The sequence below is a fragment of the Sapajus apella genome, unplaced genomic scaffold (assembly GCF_009761245.1).
Source record: "Sapajus apella isolate SASKATOON/1434 unplaced genomic scaffold, GSC_monkey_1.0 scaffold16, whole genome shotgun sequence".
Classification (NCBI taxonomy): Eukaryota; Metazoa; Chordata; class Mammalia; order Primates; family Cebidae; genus Sapajus; species Sapajus apella.
This window is the reverse complement of record NW_022436956.1, coordinates 11464610-11476608: the sequence shown is the minus strand read 5'-3', so window position 1 is coordinate 11476608 and position 11999 is coordinate 11464610. Positions and strand designations below refer to the sequence as shown.

The 11999-nt window shown below is 36.9% G+C and overlaps 1 protein-coding gene across 1 annotated transcript; it reads right to left on the bottom strand.

The window, feature by feature from the left end:
• Positions 1-6715: 6715 nt before the first annotated feature.
• LOC116556110 (olfactory receptor 6M1) lies at positions 6716-7786 on the bottom strand. Its single transcript, XM_032285113.1, has one exon. It carries the CDS (start codon positions 7726-7728, stop codon positions 6787-6789), a length of 942 nt encoding a protein of 313 aa, XP_032141004.1. The 5' UTR covers positions 7729-7786; the 3' UTR covers positions 6716-6786.
• Between the last annotated feature and the right edge of the window lie 4213 nt (positions 7787-11999).

The following is an 11999-nucleotide window of genomic DNA, read 5'->3' as shown; positions in this document are numbered from 1 at the left end:
AAACGTCTTCTGCCTATAACTTTCTTGGCTATTGTTTTAAGTTATTATTACCTTCTTGCTTATCGAGTTGCTCATTTGCCTCTCAAGACTAGCTGGGTGCCTGGAATTTCCCTTTATTTCCATGTTTGGGGTGGCCTGCAGCCCTCTAAGAGGGGTCCCTGTTCTGTCTCACCTGGAGCTGCTGCTCTTTATTGACTCAAACATTCTTACCAATGCTCATATCTTTTGATTTTTTTTTATGGTTCTAGTTCTTTATAGTTTATGGTTTTTGCTGGGCCCCTGCCAAATTTCCTTGCCTAATTTCTGTTCTATTCACTTGCCTGGCTCACCCCATCATTTCAAAGGGTGATCAGACACCTAGCTGTTCTCTTATTGATCAATCCTGTCTAGGAATATGGATTCAAACCTGCAAGATCTAGTGTGTCACTACACAAAATGTAATACATAAACAAATAGCATTGAATCTTATAGAAACGTATTGGAAATGCAAAATATTGGGTCCCATTCAAGAGCTGGTGAATTAGAATTTGCATTACTTTTTTTTTTTTTTTTTTTTTTTGAGGCTGGGTCTCACCCTGTAGCCCAGGGCGGAAAGCAGTGGAATGATCATGGGTCACTGCAGCCTCAACCTCCTGGGCTCGAGTGATCTTCTCGCCTCAGCCTCCAGTAGCTGCGATTACAGGCATAAGCCACCACACCTGACTAATTTTTGTTTTTAAAATTTTTTGTAGAGACACGGTCTTACTTTGTTGCCCAGGCAGGAGAATCTGCATGTTAAATGAACTCTCTAGGTAATTTGTTTGCCTATTAAAGCTCAAGAGCATTGTCCTAGTATTAGATGAAGCCCTGATGTCATCGACAACAGTCACTTTATTTTATAATTGAGGCAAATGAGGAAAATATTAAATTTTTTGACTTCCACGAAGCTACTGTTCTAATATGTGGGTAGACTATGATTGGAACCCAGACCACCTAATTCCCATTTAAAGCCTTGTTCTAAATCACAGTGCAGCTTGTCCTTTCTAGGTTTCCCAGGATTAATCTCTGGTCAGATTTTTACTTATCTAATGTGCATCAGTTTGGCAACAGCCTCAGCTGTTTCTGTCAGCTGCTCTTACTGTCAATTCCCGTGATGATCCATATGTAGGAAACAGCTGTATGCTCCTCCTGCCAGAGTCCTCTCTGGTACTGTGCAGTTGCAGTATGTTCTCATGCATGAAGAATAGCATGAATAGTCATACTCTGTCAATATATCACGTGACCCAGGTGCCAGTGGCAAATTTGTATCACCTGTGCCTTAATAATATTCATGGACGTGAGAATACTTTTATAAGTTTAAGAGAATTGTGTCATGCATAACCTCCTGTCCATGTCTCATATAGGATAATTTTGTTTTTCAATTTATTAAAAATCATTCTTCATTAAATGAAATTTTAGTCCTTTCGTTCTGTGAAACTGACTGTCATCTACAGTCAGGACCCTTCTAGGTTGGAAGTTGAAAATAAATTGGTGTGTGAGTTATTGAATTTTGCAAATGCCAACCATATTACACTCTATCTCTAAAGTATTCAATATTGCATTCCTATTAACCAGGGACAGTTCATAAACAATAGAAAGTATAATTGCTTATGATTGCTGAATACACTTCTCTCAAAAGTTTAAGGTTTGCCTCTAAGGTAGAAACCAACAGAAAGAGAGACAGCTGAGACCCATGATACTAAATTCTCAATATTGTGACCAGCTGTCTATAGCAGCTGTAGCGTCTTTCATGGGTCCCTTGAGGACCAGAACAAGAAAAGCATGCTCTTTGTTACTGGCCTTGGAGGCCAGCCTCAATGTGTGCCCTTGATGGGCTGAGTTGAATGATGCCAAACATGCCAAGACTTCAATTGGCTGTTAGAAAATGTAGATCCATGACTGAAAGTAGCTTAGGTTCACACCCTGGTATTGACTTCCCCAGTGGCATAGAGAAGCATGGAAGGAATCCAAAGAGAGCACCTCAGGGACAGAAGGAGTATTTGTTCCTAAAATCCAGAGCCACAGGTCTACAAGGACTTCATGCCTCTCCTCACTGTATCATTAATGTCTTAATGTGGAAATTGTAACAGGGGAAGAGCATCTGACTTCAATGGTAGGAGAACCCAGACCTGTCTTATTGCATAAGCCATATGTGTGCAAAAAAGAGAATCCAAAGATCGTACACTAAACAGTTTTAACTGGTTCAGTTATATACAAAGCATCAAAACAGTTTAACCCTAATATATTTTGAATTTGAAATGTATCATAGACTGCAATATGAATGGTGACCCTCACCACACCTTTCTCTATAGTTGTGCAACACGATGAACTTGCTAATTGCTTCTCATCTGATTGGAAAAGGAGATGAATTGGATGGGTGGCGTGTGGTGTGTGTGTTTGCGTTTTGCACTCCCTCTTGTAGTTGTTACTAATGAAACTTAAATTTAGTCCTGAGAGGAACAAGAATTTCCTTATGGTATTTAACTATGAAAACACACAAGTAACTAGATGTTCAAAAGGCAGAGCATGAAATTTTCTAGCAGTAAGGTAGGAATTTCTAGTGGTAAAGTAAAGATCCTGGTAAATTCCAGATTAAGATAATAGATTTTCAGTTTGCCATTGAAATGGATGCATCACTGTATTATTAAACCCTTTTTCTCTGTTTTTTTCCCCCGTGTTTGATATTAAAAAACTAGGTGTTAAATACCTAGAGAATTTTTCTAATATATGTTCACCACTTTCAAACTTGAATACTCCATTTCCACGTATTTTAATGTAATCTTACTCTTCTTTGTCTCTGTATTTTGTAGGGCAGTACCAACCTTGTACAACACTGTTTCAGATGTTTTTAAAATTTTACTCAAAGAACAGTTGTGTAAGCTGGAAGGGATGTAACGGTTCTTACGGGCAGCAAATTCATCACAGATATTCAAATATACTGTACTGAATTACCTAATGCTACCTGACTTCTGTCTTTCTTATGTGTATTAGGAGTCCCAGATAGAGGGTAAACATATGTGACACACTGGTAGACAAAGGAATCTAAATTTATTTTATGTGAGAATTTAGGCTGGAAACGATGAGCACCTGTGGAAAGCACCAAGATGGGGAGGATCATCTGGTATCTGTTTCAGATACTATCTAACCAAGACAGGGATTCATTTCTAAAATTATAAATAAGTGTGTGAAGAAAATGACTCACTGAAAAATAGTGTTTAAGCCACCTTATATATGTGCCTAAGTAGATAAGTAGGGATAATGGAGATTCTCCTAATTTCTGCTTTGAATACAGCTTAGTGTCTCTGTCTATAGCAGGAATAACAGCAGATATACTGGCATACCTACCATCTCAGTGGTTTTCTGTTTTTGGATAAATGAAAGACAGCTCCTTTGTCACTGACATCAGTTTCTTATAGGGGGAATAGGCTTCAGTAATAGTGAGGAAGCTCTGCCCTCAGGTGGCTTCAAAGAGTGTAGATCAATCAAGGGTAGCCAGAGCCAGATAATGTTGAGAGTTCATAAGTACATGAGAAACATTTCTTGGGGATTCCAAGAAACACTTGGTAGTAATTGCACAGAAGAGCAAGAGCCTATGGTATGCACCTAGGTGAGGTGAACAAGGGCCAGTGACATTTGAAATTTTATTTTGGCCTTCTGCCCAGATTGGTGTGGCCAAGAAGAACTTCGGTCATACCTCCTACCTGTTACCCTGCCTGCAAGGCAAAGAATACAAGAATGAATGAAAATTGTCTTTTATGGGCACTTAAAAATAGATCATGTGCATTGTATTGAGGCAAATACCATTTCCTACAAAGCTCTTCATCTAATAACCTAAGGATATGGAATATCATGGCCAACTCTGTAAGCATAATGGATACTAGCAAAAAATAAAATACTACAAGAAAGATATCTGAAGTTATAAAAGTGTGTAGGGCAAATAAAATGGTTATGATGATGATAATAATGATTATATCTACCATTTGAGAGTATTTATATAGGAAGTGCTTTAAATCACTTTATTAATAATTTTGATAATTGTTAAATCACTTTATAGTCTAAATTCTTGGGCACATAGCTATTTAAATATTCTTTTCCTATGAATTCCCATTATTTCCAGATTTGCTTCTTTTGATGATTTTTCCTTCTTGTTATGTATTATAATATCCTGCTTCTTTGTATGCTTAGAAATTTTTGTTTGGATGCTGGATATTGTGATATTATTAAGTTATAGATTTTTTGTTATGCTTTCAAGTTGTGTTAGACTTTGTTCTCCTAGGCAATTACATGTGGACTATTTTGATCTTTTCAGTGCTGTTTTGAAAGTCTTCTAAGAAAAAACTAGATCTGTCTTTGTACTAGAGATAATTTATCTCCCTTACTCTACCTAATACTCAAAATATTAAGAGGTCTTTTTACTTTGGCTGAAAGGAACACAAACTATTTCCATCCCTATGTGAAACCAGGAATTATATGGCCTGTTGATTTCTCGTGGATCCTTTCACATCTTTAGGTAATTTATTTTCATGAGTGCCTAGCTTTATATTCAGCCAAAGTCTTCAGGGAGTCCTTCTGCTTATCTCCAGAGTCCTCTTTCTATGCAACTCTTTCATTTCTGGACATCTTCGCTATAAATTCAAGTTGCCCTGGCCTCCCCAGAGTGATCTCTATTTTCTTAATTCGGAGAAACATACAGACTCTGTTTGAATACTGTCCCTAGGCTGCAGGCTGAAGACTGCATCTGTGTTGCATACTGGGGCAGTTTTTTTTTTTTTAAATTTTTTTAAAGACGGGGTTTCACCATGTTGGTCAGGCCGGTCTGACCTCTGGGGCAGTTTTAAGGCTCAACTTGTTTTGTTTTCCTTCTCTCAGTAATCACAATCTTGTACTGCTTATTAGACGATGTGTGAAATGGTTTGCTGTATGTATTTTTGTCATTTTCTAGTTGCCCAAGTCAAAAGAGAAAAATCAAATATCTGTTACTCTACCATGGCCAATATCAGAAGAATTAACTCATTTATTTTTATAATTTATCATTCATAAAATTTTCTTGTATATTCTTTTCTCTCAAACTAAAGTGTGAATAACTTAGGAGTAGAGATAATGTCTTGCTTATCTTTGTATTATCAGCATCTTCCATTGAATTTTACACGGGGCCTTAAAAAGATAAATAATGTTCATTCAGCATCTCTATATTATACAACTGATATAAGTGCTTTTAGGTTTATCCTACTTTAGCCCCACACCATAGAAATTATCATTTTGTAGATAAGTAAGAAACTGAGATACAGAAAGATTAGATAACCAGGATCAAATATCAAGTCTATTTTATGACATATTCTTTTTCTTAGCAACATTTAATCAAGGCAGTTCCTGAGGCCTAGCAATGATATAGATTTCATGGTAACCAGTGGCTTGCCTGGTTGTCCCTAAGCACTAGCTCTCAAACTTTTGTATTCTTCATGATCTTCTGCATGGCTTATTAGAACACATATTGCTAAGCCTCACCTCCAGTTTTCTTCCTCCTCCTCTTCTTCTCCTTCTTCTCCTTCTCCTTCTTCTTCTTCTTCTTCTTCAGAAGGAGACTTGCTATGTCACCAGGCAGGAATGCAGTGGTGTAATCTTGGCTCACTGCAACCTCCGCCTCCTGGGTTCAAGTGGTTCTCCTGCCTCAGCTTCCTGAGTAGCTGGGATTACAGGCATGCACCACCACACGGCACTAATTTTTATATTTTTAGTAGAGATGGGGTTTTACCATGTTGGCCAGACTGGTCTTGAACTCCTGATCTCAAGTGATGGACCCGACTTGGCCTCTCAAAGTGCTGGGATTACAAACCTGAGCCACCGTGCCCAGCCCTGTGTTCCTTTTCTCATCAAGTATCTTTCTCTTTTACCCAGTATAGCTAGAGGCTTGATACCGTCCTGAGTCATACCTCTTTTTCTCTCACTTCTCACATCATCTTTACTTGATCTCCACAATAGAGGTTAAAGCAAAGTCTCTAGAAATATTCAAGAGTTCCTAATAAGAAAATAATTTTTAACTTTACCTGCCTTATTACAAGTAGTGATATTATATTATCTATCATTGTATTTTAAAACGGAGGAAGATATTGAGGACTGGATAAGTTTTAGCATGGTAAAATCTGTGGAAAATATGTGAAGTTGGCCAGGACTAGAACTGGAGACCTTTGAATCCCTGTTAGGTTTCTTTCACGGTGTTATTATTATTTTTAAACGAGGTCTCACTCTGCCACCCAGGCTGGAGGGCAATGGCTCAATCATAGCTCACTGCAGCCTCAACTTCCAGGGCTCAATCAATCCTCCCATCTTGGCCTTCCTAAGTATTGGGATTATAGGTGTGAGCCATTACACCCAGCACCTCTGTCATGGAATATGCAAGAGTCTTCATGGATTGGATTTTCCCCCAGACATGATAAAAGTTTTCTTTTAGTTTGGCATGATCATTGCTTATCCTGGGGCACTGTCACAGGTTTCTGGCACACCAAACACCACCATAGTCATGCAGAATGAATGTGTTGAAGATAAGAAATGTGTGCCATCAGGGGAGGGCTGGGGGTTGGGGAGAGCATTAGGAAAAAGAACTAATGCATGTTGGGCTTAGTATCTAGGTGATGGATTGATAGATGCAGTAAGCCACCATGGCACACGTTTACCCATGTAACAAACCTGCATGTCCTTCACATGTACCCTGGAACTTAACAAAATAAATAATAAAAAAAATCTATATGACATATGTAGTATATAGCAGTATCAAGTTTTCCTTAGTATCAAGGTCATGATTCTGTTCACTGTCTCGCTCAACACTTTCTTTACCGTCTCATTTCTCAAGCTGTAGATAAAAGGGTTCAGGAGAGGGGTCACCACTGTGATGAGAACAGCAGCAACCTTGTCATAATCCAGTGAGGATTTCTGATTGGGTCTCACATACACAAAGATGTTGCTCCCGTAGGCAATGGAGACAACAGTGATGTGAGAAGCACAGGTAGAAAAAGCTTTCTGACGGCCCTGGTTGGAGGGGATACTCAGAATGGTGGAAATTATGCACACATAGGACCCAGTGGTAAATCCCAGGGAGCTCAGGATAACAAGAGCAGAGAGGAGAAGGTTTATCTTCTCAATGAGGTGAGTGTTTATACAGGCCACCTGTAGAAGAGGGGCAATGTCACAGAAAAAATGATTAATTTCTTTCCTACAGTAAGGTAGCCGTGTCACCACAATGGCTGGAACCAACACAGACAGGAAGGCTCCCACCCAGCATCCCAGAACCAGCAGGAAGCAGGTCCTACTGTTCATGATGACAGTGTAGCGCAGTGGGTCACAGATAGCCACATAGCGGTCAAAGGACATCACTGCCAAGAGGATAAACTCCACTGTTCCCAGAAAGAAGTAGAAATATGTCTGGGTCATACAACCAGCAAAAGATGTGGTTTTCTTTTCTCCTAGGAGGCACGCTAACAACTTTGGGGTAATGACAGTAGTATATAAGATATCCAGAAAGGACAAATTACTGAGGAAAAAGTACATTGGAGTTTGCAGACGATGATCAATTCGTATCAGGGAGATGATGATGATGTTTCCTGTTGTTGTTAATGTGTAAGTTAACACAAGAAGCATGAAGAGAGATATTTGAATGTCCAGGAGAGCTGGGAAGGCAATTAGTGTGAATTCAGTCACAGTGCTCCAGTTTCCCATGTTGACCACTACATGGTAGGCAGGGTTTCCATGAAGAAACGAAAAAAGAAAAGTCAGCTTAGGTAATTTTGTAAATATCTGTGGAAGATGTATCGTGGCGAGTGTCTTATGTTGGGAGATGAGTCCTGGCATGTAGGACTATCCGAAAGTTATTATTGTGCCACATTGGGACAGTCAAGATACTATTTAGGTACATAGTTTTTTTTTTTTGTTTGTTTGTTTTTCTGTAAAATAATGTGATAAGGCTGGACAAAAACTCTAAGTTTCCTTCTAGTTATAAAATTTCTTTTTTTCTTGGAACTTAACAAAATAAATCATAAAAAAACCTATGTGATATATGTAGTATATAGCAGTGTCAAGTTTTCCTTAGTATCAAGGTCATGATTCTGTTCACTGCCTCTCTCAACACTTCCTTTACCTTCTCATTCCTCAAGCTGAATGAGATGAAATTTCTAGTCTTTTCATTAGATGAAATTTCTAGTCTTTTCTCTCTTTTGGCTTGATTTTCTCAGCTAAAAAATGTGCTAACATACTGATGTATACTTAATCAGAATGCTCTTCTATTATTCTGGTTTACAGTTCCTGAGTGGCAAATCCTTTAAAAACGTTATAGTCTTTTCTATAACAAATTTTCTTTCACTTTGATGATTGTTATGAGTAAGAGATAAAAGTTGATTTAGCAAAACTACATTGAGATACCATCTCATGCCAGTTAGAATGGCGACCATTAAAAAATCTGGAGACAACAGATGCTGGAGAGGATGTGGAGAATTAGGAACACTTTTACACTGTTGGTGGGAGTGTAAATTAGTTCAACCATTGTGGAAGACAGTGTGGTGATTCCTCAAGGACATAGAAATAGAAATTCCATTTGACCCAGCAATCCCATTACTGGGTATATATCCAAAGGATTACAAATCGTTCTACTATAAGGACACGTGCACACGAATGTTCATTGCAGCACTGTTTACAATAGCAAAGACCTGGAACCAACCCAAATGCCCATCGACAATAGACTGGATAGGGAAAATGTGGCACATATACACCATGGAATATTATGCAGCCATCAAAAACGATGAGTTTGGGTCCTTTGTAGGGACATGGATGAACCTGGGAACCATCATTCTCAGCAAACTGACAGAAGAGCAGAAGATCAAACACCGCATGTTCTCACTCATAGGCGGGTGTTGAACAATGAGAACACATGGACACAGGGAGGGGAGCACTACACACTGGGGTCAGTTGGGGGGAAATAGGGGAGGGACGGTGCGGGGTGGGAAGCTGGGGAGAGATAGCAAGGGGAGAAATGGAGAAATGCCAGAGGTAGGTGATGGGGAGGAAGGCAGCAAATCACACTGCCACGTGTGTTCCTATGCAACAATTTTGCATGTTCTTCACATGTACCCCAAAACCTAAAATGCAATAAAATAAATAAATGGGAAAAAAAAAGTTGATTTAGTTTTTTCTACATATGTAGGTATCCAGAGTCTCCCAATTCTTAAAGTCTTTGCCTAACATGTATAGACCTATGAAAACAGTCCAGAGATGTTTAAAAGGAACAACAGTTCATGGTTCCTATTAACCATTTTAGATGATACCTCAAAAAGACATAATGAGTGTTTTGCCCTTAGATTGTGCCTTGTGTCTAAAACCTACCTCCTACAAGTTCTATGAAGTATCTAATATATATCTGGCTGATCATTTGAGAGCACCATATATAGTGTGATAATATCAGAGAGGTACAAATTATACACAGGAAAGCAAAATAGAGGTAATTCAGCTCACTTAATTTACTTTGTCAGCTGACATCCTAAAACTGTACTTCAAGATCATCTAGTTTTTTCTTTATCCCACTACCTGAGAAATGATTCTTTTGCAGAGACCACCCCATTTTAGGAAACTTGATGCTTTATTTATCTAGATATCACTTAGCACCTCCTTAATAAATCCTTAATAGATAAGTTAGCATCTCCTCTACTCTTTGCTACTGATCATGGCCACCTCCTTTTCTTTTCCCAACCTCCCGCTAAAACTTCCTCCAAGATAAAGTTTTCCCTCTTATTTTATTTTTTCTTTTTATTATTTCAAGAAAGGTATTTTTAGTGCAAAGAATTAAAAAAATGCAAGTTCAAAAAAGAAAATTATTTTTAATCAAACTTCTTAGAGATACAGTGACATTTTGGTTCATATAATTTTAGGCTACTTTAAAGTTCAAATTATATACCTGAGTATCTAAAATAAATCATACTAGCGACTATTTTGTAATCAGCTTTTTTCTTTTCCTTTTTCTCTTTTCTTTTTTTTCCATTTTTTAAAAACATTTCATTATTTTTCCATGTCAATTCCTGGAAATTTTCACAATCATTTTTGAGAATTGTATAGTGTTTGATTCTATCAGTGGGACTGTGATATATTTAGCAAGTTGCTTAGTGCTGAAAATTTAGGTGGTTTACATTTCTTGTTTGTATAAATAATGATCAAATAAATATTCTTCTACTTAATTTTTTTGTGCACTTGTCTTATTAATTTCTGAGAATCTTCTTTTCCAATAGGGTGTTTGCCCTCACTGTTTGTTACTCAGTGCAAAAACCCAAGAAAGATTTGTTCTTATAATATTAGATTTTACTTTACTAGAGCAGTTGATAATGTAAAATCACTTGCAGATATCTTTCATGGGTTCTTAGTCTGGGGGAATAGTTCTATATCATAGCTGGGCTCAGATAGCTGATGCCTCAATAGCATAGAAATACTGTGCTTTTTATTTTTTAATCTTAATTTATGCTCTAAACTTCAGTTCTCTCATCTTAGAATGCTGGGCTACACATTTAAAAGGTCCGTTAAAGCCTCAGAGTCCTGCTATCCATACTGTTTGACTCCCTGACCCACCCCAAAGAGTATAACTTCTTTTATTCTCCAGTAAATAAATTCCTAAACGATTTGCTAAGTTACTGCATAGAAGCGGCTACTCACAAATACATATACTAATATAATAGCATGGGAAATTAACTTTCTGTGCAAGGCATATTGTTATCTGTTTTTTGTGTAACTTGTGTCATTATGTCCGTGAGGTTGTTCAATAGGCAAATTATAGTTTACATTTTTTTTTTGTTTTCAGTAATAATAGATAAATAATTGTTGAGTTTTTGGTAGTTGCCAGACATGGTTGAAAGCAGTTTACTCTTTTAATTTTCATTATAATTATATGAGATAAGCACTATCTTTATTTCTATTTTTAAATTTTACTTTAAGTATATTTTACATTTTAAGACTCAGGTATTAATTAGATTAATGTGAGATAGTTTAAAGAACTGGATTCCAATCCTAGTTTTTACCACTTACAGCTCTTTTTTCATCAAATTAAATTTTTTACCTCTAAGTCATAGCTTCTTTATCAAAGAAATAATTATAATGTTCAAAATGACCTGTGATGAGGTTGAAATAAAATCATATATGTGACAATAGCTAATAAATTTTTGCTAAAACATTGGTTAAGAAAGGAGATAAACAATTAACGCTAATTGTTTCTTATCTCAATTAATAACAATAAGTTGCAAAAACATTAATTTTTAATGCATACTTAACTTGAATCATTCCAGATTGGCTTATGACTCCATTCATTAAGAATATTGAAAGATCAGAGAGACTATACACAGAGAAGAAAATTTAACAAAAGTGATAGTATATTAGTAAATAAAACATATGTGAAAAAGTATACTTACATCGCATCAATTACATAATGTAAAATTTTCCTGTTTTATATGTGCAGATATAGGAAGAGGCTCAAACTTTATCTAAAGTGTATGAATTCATAGCATTGTACTTTTGTACTTTGTATTTATTATTGTTTATTGCTAATTCTATTTCTAACTCAGAAATATCTGTCAAAGATGAAATAACACTTACTAGGTCATTGACCTCCAACCCCATAATGAATACTTCTGTTTAGAGTGTCACTACATATGCATCCAGCCATTGCTTGGATGACTTCAGTGATTAGCAAATTACTATCTTGCTTTAGCACTGGCTGGATGAAAAACGCTTATCTTGAGTGGAAAACTCTGTTTTTTTTTTTTTTTTTTTTTTTTAAACTTCGAAATACATGTTCATGTACTGATTTTGTAGATCAAATATTAACCTTTTCACCACGACAGCCCTTCACTTTTAGGTTCTAGGTATCTTCCTTGCCCCACATCTCAGTGAATTCAGCACAACACAAATTCTAGAGTCTGCTTTTACAGATAAAGAAGGTAATACCTGTGGTAAGTGGCCTT